Source organism: Mirounga leonina, unplaced genomic scaffold (genome assembly GCF_011800145.1).
Source record: "Mirounga leonina isolate KUSES-001 unplaced genomic scaffold, KU_Mleo_1.0 Mir_173, whole genome shotgun sequence".
Lineage (NCBI taxonomy): Eukaryota > Metazoa > Chordata > Mammalia > Carnivora > Phocidae > Mirounga > Mirounga leonina.
Genome location: NW_023270447.1, coordinates 73,088,996 through 73,104,677, shown reverse-complemented (window position 1 = coordinate 73,104,677; position 15,682 = coordinate 73,088,996). Strand labels below are relative to the sequence as shown.

The 15,682-nt window shown below is 42.3% G+C and overlaps 1 protein-coding gene across 9 annotated transcripts in view; it reads left to right on the top strand.

The window, feature by feature from the left end:
- Positions 1–4,276: 4,276 nt before the first annotated feature.
- LOC118019798 (mediator of RNA polymerase II transcription subunit 18) overlaps positions 4,277–15,682 on the top strand; it is a 141,226-nt gene continuing 129,820 nt past the window's right edge. For 3 of the 9 annotated variants that reach the window (XM_035019326.1, XM_035019328.1, XM_035019320.1), the window contains exons 1-2: positions 4,284–4,444; positions 4,988–5,130. In XM_035019326.1, the coding sequence (XP_034875217.1) occupies positions 5,058–5,130 (73 nt within the window). In that variant the 5' untranslated portion in view covers positions 4,284–4,444; positions 4,988–5,057. Of the gene's footprint in view, positions 4,445–4,987; positions 5,131–7,738; positions 7,923–11,715; positions 12,636–15,682 lie in introns of those variants that run through there. The other 6 variants (XM_035019337.1, XM_035019336.1, XM_035019323.1 and 3 more) reach the window with 6 other exon arrangements.

The following is a 15,682-nucleotide window of genomic DNA, read 5'->3' as shown; positions in this document are numbered from 1 at the left end:
GCATTTGCAAAAGACTTAAGATGGGAGTATCCTTGACGTGTTCAAGCAAAAGCAAGGAGAAGAACGTGGCTAGCGTTGAGTGGATGGTGGTGGGGGGGCAGGCACAGATGGGGATGGTTGGAATATAGTCGAAGAGGTAACAGGTGATGGGGGCAGATCATGTAGGCATAGGAGGACTTTTGATTTAACTCAGAGTGGAGGAATGACATGAACTGGTGAGGATGCTGGAGTTAATTAGGTTGAAATGCAATGGTTACACCTCTCCCACAGGGCTATGCATATAGGAAGCAGCCAATAAACGTCAGGACATTCCTGGGTAATATTAGTTTATAACACTAAGATTGAGGGCCTAGCATTGCATATAATGGTGGTGTAGATCTACCTTAATTCCCATCAAGCCACTCTAGAGAGCTGATAAAGGAATTATGTATGGGTCCATGTACCTTGCAATTCATGTTGATGGTCTGCTGTCCTGATGAAGACTGCTCAAGAACTGGTCCTCATCCTTTGAGCCCAGTCTAATGACTGGCTGGGAAGCATTAATGTATGAACTTTTCTCCTCGTTTGAGGCCACTAACTGTAATAATTAGGGAAATTCACTGTGGAGAAAGAGCCCAGGGATTCAGAAGGAAGCATGATAAAAAGATAGGCTTGGTGTCAGAAAGAACTGAATTTGAATGAGTTCTACTGTTTGCTGGCATTTGACTTTGGGCAAGTCACCTGACCTCTCTCTCTCTTTTTTTTTTTTAAAGATTTTATTTATTTTTCAACAGAGAGAGACAGCAAGAGAGGGAACACAAGCAGGGGGAGTGGGAGAGGGAGAAGCAGGCTTCCCACTGAGCAGGGAGCCCGACGTGGGACTCGATCCCAGGACCCTGGGATCATGACCTGAGCTGAAGGCAGACGCTTAACAACTGAGCCACCCAGGCGCCCATCACCTGACTTCTCTGAACTTCTTTTTCTCCTCTGTAAGTGGAGATGGTGATATCTACATTTTAGCAGTATTTGCCATATCTACACACATATAGTGTCAAGTTGTTGGTGTATAGCAATAGTTAGATAATCGGTAGCTATTGTGATGTGTTCAACAAAATTTTTGAATGCCTACTACATATAAAGTACATTATTATGGACAGAATGCTTGTGTCCCCCCGCCCAAATTCATATGTTGAAAGCCTACCCTCCAATGTGATAGTAGTACTAGGAAGAGGGGCCTTTGGGAATAGTACTAGGAATACTTAGGATTAGAGGACGTCATGATGGAAATGCCCTCATGAATGGAATTGATGTTCTTATAAAAGTCCTGAGAAGTTTCCCTTGCTTTGCTCTTCACCACGTAAGGCTACAAGAAGTCATCAAGTGCAACCCAGAAGTGGGGTCTTACCAGAACCCAACCATGCTGGTACTCTAATGTCATACTTCCAGACTCCAGAACTATGAAAAATTTCTGTTGTTTATACACCACCCAGCTGATGGCATTTTGTTAAGGCAGCCCAAGCTAAGACACACATATGTACAGAAAATAATGATTCTTCCCGTCAGGATGTTTACAGTCTGTACCAGGGAGATGAGGCAAACATAAAATATATTCAATAAGATAGAATGTGCTTGTACAAATGAGATACAAGATATAATATCAATAATAGTTACCATTTATTGATTGCTTACAATAAGCCAGGCACTATGCCAAGTGTTTCATAAACATCTCATTTTATTTTTGCCAATTCCACCTTAAAAAGTACTATTTTTAGCTCTATTTCACAAAAACGGAATCTGAGGCCCAGAGAGGGGAAGTAAGTTGCCCAAGGTTGCACAGCTGGATAGTGGCAGAGGACAGAAGTGAGCCCCATTCTGGGCTCTAGGACTCACATCCTTATCAGAAAAATCCATCTCTCTAACTTCTACGCTTTGTCCAAGTTTTACCATTTTGTTCACCCATTTCCAGTCCATCTTTTTTTTTTAATTTAACCCTACTTTGAAATGCCAGCTAAAATTTGAATAAATACTATGGTGCCTCAAAGGACCCATAATTCACTGGACTTTCCATTCTGAAGTTAGTGTCTGTGTAGGAAAAAAGAGGGACAGCAATTTTACAATTTCCTCCAGTCAGTATAGCACTGAAAGCTTGTCACTCTGCCCAACATTGTGAAACACCAGACTCATCAGGAGGCACATCCTAAGCCTTGGGGTATATGCGGACTTAATAACTATCAGAGTCCTGTGCAAGGTTCATGTTCTACACACTTTCAGGGTGATCTCATTTATTCTCATGTCTTTAGCTATCATCTATGAGGCTCTGACTCTGAAAGGTCTACCTCCATCCAGATCAGCTCTCTCTCCTCTGAACTCTGGGCACTAGCACTTGGGTGTTTCATAAACACCTCATGCTCAATGTATCTGCATATGAACTCATCTTTCCTGCCTCACCCACACTGCTTTGTGTTTCCTAGCTCAGAAAAAAGCACTACCATGGCCACCCAAGGTAGACATCTAGACACCTGTGACTCCTTCTATCTTTAGCTCTGGTTAGTCATCAAATCATTCTCTTCCGTATTTTTAAAACCTGTCTTTTGTCCTATAATTATCTCTCAGCTCAAGTTGTGCCAAAGCTCCTAAACTGGTCTTCTTTCTCCAGGTTCTCCGTTCTCAAGCTTTTCTCCACACTGCAGCCAGAGTGATCTTTTAGCTCACAAATGTTCTTTAAGTCTAGCACACAAAGTCCTCCAGGGTCTGGAGGACTCCTTCCCCAGACTCATTTGTTTCGGCCACTAACCTCATATTCTATACTCTAATTCTATTTAACTCAGTATCCTTTTGAACATGCTGTTCCCTTCACCTGAAATTCCCTTTTCTCCCTTCTTTATCTAACATCCATTGATCCTTCAAGTAGGCATTAATTACCTTTTCCAGGAATCCTTCACTGATGCCCCTAAGATGGACCAAGTGTCCTGCTTGCTTCCAAAGGGGTTGAGCTATTGATACCTCATTTTCCTATTGAATCAAATTACGTGGTACAGACTCCTTAGTTTAACCCTCTGATTCCCACAACCTACCTATAAACACTTTTGAGGGTAGAGATGGAGCTAACAGCTAACAAAATGTCTAGAACAGTCTAGACTTTCAGGGAATGTTCAATATTAAAAAAATAATGGGAGGTAGTGTAAGTCACAGCAAGGGAACTAGAGCTAGAAGTGACAATACAGTACAGTAATTAAGACAGAGGGCTTTAAAGTCAACGGCTGACATTGGTATTACAGCCTCTCCGCTCCTTTGCACGTTATTTAACAACTCATTGCCTGGGTTTCCCCATTAGTAAAATTAGAGTAATAACTGTACTTGGCTCATAGAGCTGCCGTGACGGTCAAATTTAAAATTTTGATATATTGAGGGGCGGCTGGGTGGCTCAGTTCCTTAAGCGTCTGCCTTCAGCTCAGGTCATGATCCTGGGGTCCTGGGATCGAGACCCGACTCGGGCTCCCTGCTCCGCGGGAAGCCTGCTTCTCCCTCTCCCACCCCCGCAACTTGTGTTCCCTCTCTCGATGCGTCTCTCTCTCTGTCCAAATAAATAAAATCTTTAAAAAATAAATAAAATTTTGATATATTGTTCATTAAGTATTTTTTGCATTAAATTTGTAAAATACTGCATTAAAATAGTATTTATCTTAGCCACTGAGTTTCTGGTGTCCCTTTAATTTTTTCACTCCAGGAGAGTACCTCATTCACTTCACTCTAGTCTTCACTTTGTCCGCACCTTATATGCTTGACAAATATTAGCAGCGTTCAATAAACATTTGTTGAATTTAGTTATCTCCCTATATTTTCAAATTAAGTAAAACATATACAGTAAGGTGAACAAATATTCAGTGTATTGCTGAGCTCCTAATTGTTCAGAACATTATGCTTCGCAGTAAAGTGTGTCTTTTCACCCTTAGGTATCCAACAAAAAGTCCGTTTTGTAAGTCTCCCCTTCCCTGTTTTCCGCAACTCCCTGACCCAGGCTTTCTATTGCCCCTGTCAGTTTCAAGAGATTTCCTAGACAAAAACATTCCAGATCCTCAAACTTGAAAAAAATATTTTCCTAGAAGACGGCCTATGACGTCAAGCCGCCCGGTAAATCTCAGGGGACCTTCCAAGGGAGGCCGCCATCTTCCATACAGTGTTTTGCGTCCCGCGCATGCGCTTCTGTTTGCGAGGCTGCAAAGAGGGGGATTTTATCCCTTCTCGGCACCCTTACGTCGCGGGGCACCAGCGAAGATTTACGTAACGTCCGTTTCTTGCCGGAAGTGGAAAGACGAGAAGGCGGTGTTGCGCTCTCCAGAGGGCTTTAACGTTAGGGCTGGGGTATCATTGTTTCTAAAATCACCGAGGTGGTGGGGTGGATATATTACCCACTTTACGAGAAGAGACTAGAGTGCGCTCGGAGGCGTGTTTCTAGTGTAAGTGGGTACGTGTCTTTGATGTTGGCCAAAGGGGACCTAAACCATCCTTTTAAAAGAACCTCACGCTTTCGCCACCCTCTCTTTGAAAGGCGTTTTCAGAGAGGCGGAATGCCCAAATTTTAGATTGATTCAAGCTCTGCCACTGACTTGCTGTGTGTCCTTGGGCCCCTCTCCGAGGCTCAGTATCTTTATAAATGGAAGAGTAGACAAAGTCTCAAGTCACCTTTCAGTTCTGAATGTTATTACATGTCCAAGCCACAAAGTCTTGGGGGTTAAATATCGTTGGCCCCATTTTATAAGGAGGACATTGAGTCTCAGTTTTGATGACTTCCTCAAGATTGCACAGAAAACTTGTAGAGGTTTCAGACATTGAAACTAGAAGATTATGCTGTAACTCCATGACCACGACTCCTTTTTATACATATGTATCATCAGTTCCTGAAACTGGCCTATAGCAGTTACTCAAGAAGTTTGAATGGATGAATGACACAAGCAGATCTGTTGTTTCTCTGCCCCTCTAATGTATTCACAATGTAACACTTCTCCAGGTGTTTCTTCTGCTTTACTCGACTGGGGACTCTGAAAACAGTTCTTTTGTCTTCAGCTTAATCAGACACCATGGAGGCACCTCCAGTCACCATGATGCCTGTCACTGGAGGCACCATTAATATGATGGAGTACCTGCTGCAGGGTAAGTGAACCAGGCAACTTGGATGACCTGTTTTCCTCTTTCTGTTCATCATCTGTTGGGATGAGAGGCTGTTATACAAAGGTAGCCTGCATGATTTCTGGCACTCAAAAGACAACAATTTTTTTTAAAAATTTAAACGTTAATTATGGTCACAAACACATAACATTAAATTAAGTGTACAGTTGGGCGCCTGGGTGGCTCAGTTGGTTGGGCGACTGCCTTCGGCTCAGGTCGTGATCCTGGAGTCCCGGGATCGAGTCCCGCATCGGGCTCCCTGCTCAGCGGGGGGTCTGCTTCTTCCTCTGACCCTCTTCCCTCTCGTGCTCTCTGTCTCTCATTCTCTTTCTCTCAAATAAATAGATAAAATCTTTTAAAAAAAATTAACTGTACAGTTCAGTAGTGTTAATTATATTCACATTGTTGTATAACTGATCTCTAGAACTTTTTCATCTTACAGAAGTGAAACTCTATACCCATTAAACACTAATTGCTCCTTTCCCCTCCCCTCAGCTCTTGGCAACCACCTTTCTACTTTGTTTCTGTTTTTGACTTCTCTAGATATTTCATATGAGTGGAATCATACAGTGTTTGTATTTTTATGACTGGCTTGTTTTACTTAGCATAATGTCCTCAAGGTTCATCCCTATTGTAGCATATGACAGGATCCCCCTTTTTAAAGCTGAATAACATTCCATTTATGTATATACTACATTTTCTTTATCTATTTATCTGTCATTTGGGTTCACCTCTTGGTCATCATGAATATTGCTGCAGCAAACATGGGTGTGCAAATATCTCTTAAAGATCCTCCTTTGAATTTTTGATATATGCCCAGAAGTGGGATTACTGGATCATATAAGAATTCTATGATACTGTTATTAGTTCTATCTTATAGATCAGGAAACAGGTAAAGCGGGGGGGAGGCTCAGTCGGTTAAATAAAAGAAAATAAAAGGAATGTAAATTTTTAAAAAAGGAAACAAATAAAGTAACTTGCCCAGATGAGAAAACTCAAGATCCAGAGAGGGTAGTGATTTTCAGGAGGTCATATAATGTTTTGTGGAAGAGTTGTTTTTTGTTGTTGTTTTTTTTTTTTTAAGATTTTGTTTATTTATTTGACAGCGAGAGATAGGGAGAGAGAGAGCACAAGCAGGGGGAGCTGCAGGCAGAGGGAGAGGGAGAAGCAGGCCCCCTGCTGAGCAAGGAGCCCCACAGAGGGCTCCATCCCAGGACTCTGGGATAATGACCCGAGCTGAAGGCAGATGCCTAACCCACTGAGCTACCCAGGCGCCCCTGTGGAAGAGTTTAGACTTTAATTCAGATCATCCATTTAGTAACTTAATATGAACAACATTAGGTTATTAATTTTCACTTCTTAAGCTACCTCTCCAGTCTTTCCCAACCCAGTAAGTGCCACTATCATTCACCAGTTGCATGAACCAAGCATTTAGGAGTCAATATCTGCTTTTCACTTTACCCCCACATTTAGTCCATCTCTAAGTCTTATTCATTTTACTTCCAACATGTTTGGGTTTTTTTTTTAAGATTTTTATTTATTTATTTGACAGAGAGAGACACAGTGAGAGAGGGAACACAAGCAGGGGGAGTGGGAGAGGGAGAAGCAGGCCTCTTGCGGAGCAGGGAGCCCGACGTGGGGCTCAATCCCAGGACCCTGGGATCATGACCTGAGCCAAAGGCAGACGCTTAACGACTGAGCCACCCAGGCGCCCCTCCAACGTGTATTTTATTTTTTTTATTTTTTGTTTAAAGATTTTATTTATTTATTTGACAGAGAGATAGAGAGCACAGGTAGGCAGAGCGGCAGGCAGAGGGAGAGGGAGAGGGAGAAGCAGACTCCCTGCTCAGCAGGGAGCCTGAGGGGGGGCTCGATCCCAGGACTCTGGGATCAGGACCTGAGCTGAAGGCAGACACTCAACCGACTGAGCCACCCAGGCGCCCCTCCAACATGTATTTTAAATATGTATTTTCTCCACCTGCAGTGCCACACCCTGGTTATCATCCCCCACTTGAACTACTTTAGTGGGGCGCCTGGGTGGCTCAGACGTTAAGCGTCTGCCTTCAGCTCAGGTCATGATCCCAGGGTCCTGGGATCGAGTCCCCCCTCAGGCTCCCTGCTCAGCGGGAAGCCTGCTTCTCCCTCTCCCACTCGCCCTGCTTGTGTTCCCTCTCTCGCTGTCTCTCTCTCTGTTGAAAAATAAATAAAATCTTTAAAAAAAAAAAAAAACTACTTTAGTAACCTTTTACTTGTTACATTGTTTCCACTTCTGTCTCTTCCCACACCAACAGGTAGTTATCTTTTTTTTTTTTTTTTTTTTTTATTAAGTAAACTTTGTGCCTCCGACGTGGGGCTTGAACTCAGGACCTCAGATCAAGAGTTGCATGCTCGGGTTGCCTGGGTGACTCAGTTGGTTGAGCGTCCGACTGTTGATTTCAGCTCGGGTCCTGATCTCAGGGTTATGGGATCAAGCCCCATGTTGGCCTCTATGCTCAGTGAAGAGTCTGCTTCTCTCCCTCTCCCTCTGCCCCTCTCCATGCATGCTCTCTCTCAAATAAATAAATAAATCTTTAAAAAAAAAAAAAGTTGCATGCTCTACCAACTGAGCCTGGTAACAATGTAACACTTCTTCAGGTGTTTCTTGTGCTTTACTTGACTGGGGACTTGGAAACCAGTTCTGTTGTCTTCAGCTTAATCAGACACAATGGAGGCACCTGCAGTCACCATGATGCCTGTCACTGGAGGCACCATTAATATGAAGGAGTACCTGCTGCAGGGGACCTACCAGGCATCCCTAGTAGTCATCTTTTTAAAAAATTATTTTACTATTTAAAAATTCAAACATAAATAGAGACTAATATAGTGAACAGTCCATTTCCATCGTCTAGATTTCAGTTTATCTTTTTTTTTAAAGATTTTATTTATTTAGGGGCGCCTGGGTGGCTCAGTTGTTAAGCGTCTGCCTTTGGCTCAGGTCATCTTTTTTTAAAGATTTTATTTATTTATTTGATCCCAGGACCTGGGATCATGACCTGAGCCAAAGGCAGACGCTTAACAAATGAGCCACCCAGGCGCCCTCAGTTTGTATCATTTTGCCATATTTGCTTCATCTTTTTTCTTCCGCTGTTCTTTTTTTTTTTAAGATATTTTTTTTTAAGAGAGAATCTTAAGCAGGCTCCACTCCCAGCACAGAGCCCAGAGCAGGGCTTGATCTCAGAGCCCTGAGATCATGACTTGAGCCCAAATCAGGAGTCAGACGCTTAACTGATTGAGCCATTCAGGCGCCCCTTAAGATTGTATATTTATGTAATCCCTACACCCAACGTTAAGCTCAAAACTTACAACCCCAAAATCAGGAGTCACCTGCTCCACCGACTGAGCCAGCCAGGCACCCCTCTTTTGCTGTTCTTAAAGAAAATTTTATGACCTCGTAACATTTTACCTCTAAACTCTTCAGTATGCAACTCTAAAAAACAAGGATATTTTTCTTCATAACCTTAATACTATCATTATTATCTTAAGAAAATTAATAATATATTCTGATATCACCTAACATCTAGTCCATATTCAAAAGTTTCTCCCCTATTGTCCCCAAAATGTATTTTGTAAACAGGATGCAATCAAGTATCATGCAATTGTCTTGATGAGGAGTCCATACCAGTGTTCCTGGAATGATCCTTTGAAAATGTAAATTCAGTCGTGTCTTTCCCTGTTTTGTTGAAAGTAAAGTGTGGCAAACATAGCTGTCTACCTTCACCATGGACTGTATGTCAGTCCTACACTGCTGTGGCCCAGGCCAAATCCTCACTTCATTCTCACAGCACTTCAAGCACACTGATACCTTTCCATTTTCTTTAATTCCCCAGGCCCTTTCCTGCCTCTGTGCGTTAGCACTTGATGATCCCTCTGGCCCAGTACTTTTCTCCAGCTCTTCAAATAACCATCTCATTTTGATCCTTCAGTTTTCAGCTCAGTTGCATACCCTTAAGGAGACCTTCTCTGACTCCAGCTCCTCAGAGAGGTCTTCTCTTCTCCACCCCCACCAATTGCTCTCTATCCCATCTCCCTTTTATTTCCTTGTATTTCTGTTTATTTACTTACTTATTTTGTGGTTCCCTCACTAAAGTGTAATCTCCATTAGAGCATGGACCCCTACTTCCTAGCATAGTGCCTAGAATAGCATTCAAGAAGTATAGGTTAAATGAACCAACACTCACAAAGCTCCTCAAATGTTTGAGAAACGGGGTCGCCTGGGTGGCTCAGTCCGTTAAGCATCTGCCTTCACCTCAGGTCATGATCCCAGGGTCCTGGGATCGAGCCCCATATCAGGCTCCCTGCTTGGCGGGGAACCTGCTTCTCCCTCTCCCTCTGCCTGCCACTCCCCCTGCTCGTGCTCTCTCTCTCTCTCTGTGTGTAATAAATAAATAAAATCTTTTTAAAAAATGTTTGAGGAGGTGACTGGGTGGCTCAGTCATTAAGCATCTGCCTTTGGCTCAGGTCATGATCCCGGGGTCCTGGGATCGAGCCCTGCATCGGGCTCCCTGCTTGGCGGGGAGCCTTCTTCTCCCTCTCCCACTCCCCCTGCTTGTGTTCCCTCTCTCGCTGTGCCTCTCTCTGCCAAATAAATAAATAAAATCTTTAAAAAAAAGAGAGAGAAATGAACAAACACATGTCTGATACTGTCCTGAATGTAGGGTACAATGTATTGAATGTAGGACTTGTTCCCTGCTCCCATGATCTTCTGTCCTATGATTACTGGGATCTGATCTGTTGCTTTTCCTACAACGTTCCCCATTTCCAAAAATTCAGTCCTTTGAGTCTCACTGTCAATATTTACCATAGTAACAATATATACTCTTATTTATTTTAACAGATTTATTCAGTACATATTTGAATATGTTCCTAGCATTGGAGTATCAGCAGTGGAGGAAGAAAGATGAGTAAAGTATCAATATACAATTGATACATTGAAAGATGACTAAAGAATTGAGGTGATAATGCTAAAGAAAACTCAAGCAGGGAGGTGGAAAGTGATTGGAGGGAGATGTACTGTCTTATTTAGGGTGATCAGAAAAGACCTCTCTGATAAAGTGATACTTGAGCAAAGACCTGAAGAAAGTGATGGGGTGAGGCATGCAGATACTGGTGAGGAAAATTTTCTAAGTGTAGGACTAAGGGAAGAGGCCCTGAAGAGAAATACTTCATCAAATACTTGGCATTTTCAGGAAACAACAGGAAGATCACTGTGGCTGGAGAGAGTGATCTAGGGAGATAGTAGAAGGAAATGATGTTGGACTGGTAGCAGAGACCACAATGTATAGGGCCTTGTAGACAATGGTAAAGACTTTGGGATTTATTCTGAATGACACAGGAAGCCATTGGAGGGTTCTGAGGAGAGGAGTGTCATTATCTGCCTATATATTCTAAAAGACCACTTGGTTGGTGTATGGAAAAGAGAAGAAGCAGGCAAGGGTAGAAGCAGGCTATTGCAAAAACCAGGCAAGAAATGAGGGAAACTTGGACTAGATGGAAATGGGTGAGGAAGTGGGAAGTGGTTGGATTCTGCATATATTTTAAAAGTATGGATTGGATATAGGATATGGGGGAAAGAAAGGAGTCAGGATGATTCTATGGTTTGGAGCCTGGGCAACTAGAAGCAGAGAGTTTCCATTTACTGTGATGGAGAAGACTGCAGGAGGAATAAGATTGTGGAGGAAAAGCCAACAGTTGGATACTGAACATAGGAAGATGAAGATGTCTGTTAGGCATCCAAGTGGAGAAGCTGAGGAGACAGTTGGATATATGAGTCTGAAGTTCATGAGATAAATGTGGGAGTCCTCAGGGCATAAATGATATTTGAAGCCCTAGCACCAAATTAGGTCACCTTGGGGGGAAGAGATTGTTGATCTAGCGTCCTCCAGTATTTAGGGAAGATGAGAAAGACCCAGCAAAGTAGACTTAAAAGGAATGGTCAGTGAGTTAGGTGAAGAACTAAGAGAAGAGTTGTGTCCCAGATGCGAAGGGAGGAATAGATTTCAAGGTGGGTATAATCTAATAACCAGGTCAGATGCTGCTAGGAGGATGAATTAGAGGAGAACAAAGCTCAGTGTATTTCTATGGAGCATTTCATTTTCCTTTACTTAAATATGTTACATAAAAAGGAAATGTTATAATCTATAGATGAAAAACTTGTGTTGCTGGAAATAGAAGATAATTTTTCAAATAAATGACAAGAGTATTATTATTATTGTGGATAGATACTATGGTTGTTCAAGCCTCTGAGCCCAGAGCCCGTTGGCGATTAGCATTTAGGGAAGGCCTAAAGACTTTCTAGTAGGACTTTCTTAGTTGTAAGACAATGCAAAAAAAAACTGAAAGGGGATTAACTTTCTCAAAATGTTACCTAGTACCTTGGCAGCATAACCCCTCTGAAATCTCATGTACAGGACCTATGCTTTACGAACACTGCACTAAACTGTTTTGGTTTTTCATTTAAGTTCTTTCAATCTTTTGCTAATCCCAGTACCCAAAGTGAAAGATGGGACTCAACAGTACTCTTTCCTTCTTCAGGAAGTGTTTTAGATCACAGTTTGGAAAGCCTCATCCACCGCCTTCGGGGTTTGTGTGACAACATGGAACCTGAGACTTTCCTTGACCATGAGATGGTATTCCTCCTTAAGGGCCAGCAGGCTAGTCCATTTGTTCTAAGGGCCCGGCGTTCTATGGATAGGGGAGGGGCACCCTGGCATCTGCGCTACCTGGGACAGCCGGAAATGGGAGACAAGAACCGCCATGCCCTGGTGCGAAATTGTGTAGACATTGCAACATCTGAGAACCTCACTGACTTCTTGATGGAAATGGGATTCCGCATGGACCATGAGTTTGTCGCCAAGGGTCACTTGTTCCGCAAGGGTATCATGAAGATTATGGTGTATAAGATCTTCCGCATCCTGGTCCCAGGAAACACAGACAGCACTGAGGCCTTGTCACTTTCCTATCTTGTGGAACTGAGTGTCGTTGCACCAGCTGGGCAGGACATGGTTTCTGATGACATGAGGAACTTTGCCGAGCAGCTGAAACCTCTGGTTCACCTAGAGAAAATAGATCCCAAGAGGCTCATGTGACTAAGACAGTCTGTCTGCCACTGGGGCCTATCCTCACCTGTTACAAAAAAGAAGATGTTATAAATGCCCCATTTCACCATCGCCAGCCAGACATTCTTCCCCCAGAAAGGAGGACAGTGAGGACTTAGCTGGTTCTTTACACTGTTTTCCTTATGGGGCAAGTTCACCTTTGTGACAGCCTTTCCAAATTAAAGGCTTAGGATAACATGGAGAATCTATCCAGTCCCTCTGTATAAAGAGAGGAAACTGGAATAAATTAGCTTTTAGAAAGGAAGATCTTTTAATTGTTTTGCTATTTGTGTATCAGGTTTATAAAGTAGGGACTGCGAGTGTGTATTGTGTGGTAATAAAGGCTATGAAGAGAAACATCTGTGATTCCAATTCTTTATCACCCTACTAATTTGGGGTGGACTCACTACCAGTTGGAATGAAAAAAAAGGAAGTTTTTAGTTTTAATTCTGATAGAGATGATAGTTGTTACCTTTAACCAAAGTAGCACGTTTGTTGAAAAATTTTTAAATACAGACAAAAATAAAAACAACCTGTAATCCTATTATTCAAAAGATAGGCTATTTCTATTCTGGTATATATCCTTCTAGTCTTTATTTTTATAAATTTATATATATGAGATATATTTATGTTATAAAATATTCTGTTTATACTGGTTTATACCCTTCTTTTTTTGTTTAATCTCTCATTAACACCTTTTCAGGAGATTAGGCTATAGTGTTCTTCTGTAAAAACAAAAAAAAAACTCATTTAAATAGGGAAATTGAGGCAGAGATTAATTAGCTTTCCCTGAACTATACAGATATTAATCAGCAGAGATCATTTGTAAATACTGATAATTATAATTGCTATGTGTATCCCATTGTGTGGATTTTCCATAACTTCATTGATTCTCCTATTTCGGGATTTTTAGTTTGTTCCCAATTTTTGGCTTTTATAAACATCTTCTAGGGGCACCTGGGTGGCTCAGTCTGTTGAGCATCTGACTCTTGGTTTCAGCTCAGGTCGTGATCTTGGGGTCATGGGACTGAGCCCCGTGTAGGGTTCCCTGCTGGATGCAGAATCTGCTTGAGATTCTCTCTCCCTTTGCCCCTCCCCCTGCCCCCATGCTTGCTCTCAGAGTCTCTAAGATAAATGGATAAAATCTTTAAAAAAAAAAAAAAGAAAAAAACAATTCTGTAATGCTAGTGCTTTTAGTAAAATCATTGTTGACATCTATGACTATTCTGTAGGGTAAATTCTAGGGAACTGCTGAGTCAGAGTATGCACTGTTTTAAGACTTCTGCCATGCATTGCCAAATGCCTTCCAGAAATGTCCCAGTTTTCACTCCCACCAGCTGTAAATGATGTTCCCAAAAATGTTGCCAAAACTGGGTGTGACTATGAAAACTTGTTTTTCCCATTTGATGATAAATGGTAACTAGTTTGAATTTTCTTTTTATTTTTTATGTAAATTCTGTGCCCAATGTGGGGCTTGAACTTATGACCCCAAGATCAAGAGCTACGCACTCTACCGGCTGAGCCAGCCAGGTGCCCCAAGTTTTCTTTTTCTTTTTTTTTTTTTAAGATTTTATTTATTTGGGAAAGAGAGTGCGAAAGCTTGAGGGAGGGGCACCGGGAGAGGGAGAAGCAGTCTCCCCACTGAGCAGGGAGCCTGACATGGGGCTCGATGCCAGGACCCCGAGATCATGACCTGAGCTGAAGGCAGATGACTGAACCACCCAGGCACTCCACAAGTTTTCTTTTTAAAATACTCATCAGTGAGGTTGAAATTTTTTATGTTTTTTGGACATTATTTTTCTTATGTGACTTGCCTTTTCTTCATTGATTATTCATCTTATCAATTTATAAAGAGCTTTTATAAAAATTTTTCCCATTTATCATTTGAATTTAATATTTTTGTTTCTTTGGGAGAGTGAACACGAGTGGGGGAAGAGGCAGAGGAAAAAGGGGAAAGGAAGAGGAAGAAGTAGAAGGAGAGGGAGAAGCAGACTCTCCGCTGAGCGAGGAGCCCAACACAGGGTCTTGATCCCAGAGCCCCAAGATCATGACCTGAGCCAGAGTCAGACATTTAACCAACTGAGCCACCCAGATGAGCCAAAGTCAGACATTAAACCAACTGAGCCACCCAGATGCCCCAATATTTTTCTTTTTTTAAGTAACAGTTCTTAGTGGGGTAAATGTGTTGCTCATTTTAATACTTCTCGAGTTTTTAATACATTGGAGAAAGTTTGGTTTGCTAAAAATTGTGCACTCTCTCTCTCTGTCAAATAAATAAGATCTTTAAAATATATATATATATTTTAAAAATAACATTGTTTTTGTGATATGTTCTTGTTGCCATATATAACCTACCTCATAGATTTTTATTTATTTGACAGAGAGAGACAGCAAGAGAGGGAACGCAAGCAGGGGGAGTGGGAGAGGGAGAAGTAGGCTTCCTGCTGAGCAGGGAGCCCGATGCGGCGGGGGGGGGGGCTCAATCCCGGGGCGGGGATCATAACCTGAGCCGAAGGCAGACGCTTAATGACTAAGCCACCCAGGTGCCCCTATAAACCTATCTCATAACTTCCAACTTGCATGTGCTTTCATATCAACAGGAGTATTACTACTCGAGTAGTGCTTAACTCTGGCAGGTGCTTTTTTTTTTTTTTTTAAAGATTTTATTTATTTATTTGACAGAGGCACAGTGAGAGAGGGAACACAAGCAGGGGGAGCGGGAGAGGGAGAAGCAGGCTTCCCACTGAGCAGGGAGCCCGATGCGGGGTTCGATCCCAGGACCCCGGGACCATGACCTGAGCCGAAGGCAGACGCTTAACGACTGAGCCACCCCAGGTGCCCCATGGCAGGTGCTTTAAATGTTTTAACTCACATACTTCTTACAATAGCCCTATGAGGTAGATATTATTAACCTCCATTTTATAGATGAGAGTAAGACAAAGTATTTACTCAAATTTTCTATTTCCATTGTTCAAACTCAGAATTAGTAAATGGTGGAGCCTGAATTTCCACTCCTCACTCCAGAATTCTGGCACATCTCCACTTTGCATCCATCCATGTTTTTTACCCATTCAGTCCCTTGAGGATGGAAACCTAGCTTGCCCTCAACTCTCTATTACCATAGAAAGTGCTACAATAAACAAATTTGTAGATTGAGGTGGAATATTCCTCTGAACCGTACCTGTGAGCATGCTCGAGTCTGCCAAACATTGCCAGGTGTCTTTTCAGATTGGCTGTGCTATTTCGCATTCCTATTACCAGCACAAGAATTCATACCCAGGTCCTCTTTCTAATTTGGCTAGTTTGGAGGATGTCAAGTGGCAGCTCTTGGCTGTTTGATTTGCATTTCTCTGGTTAAAGTCAAATCTGAGCCTTTTAAAAATATGCCTTTTTAGGGTGCCTGG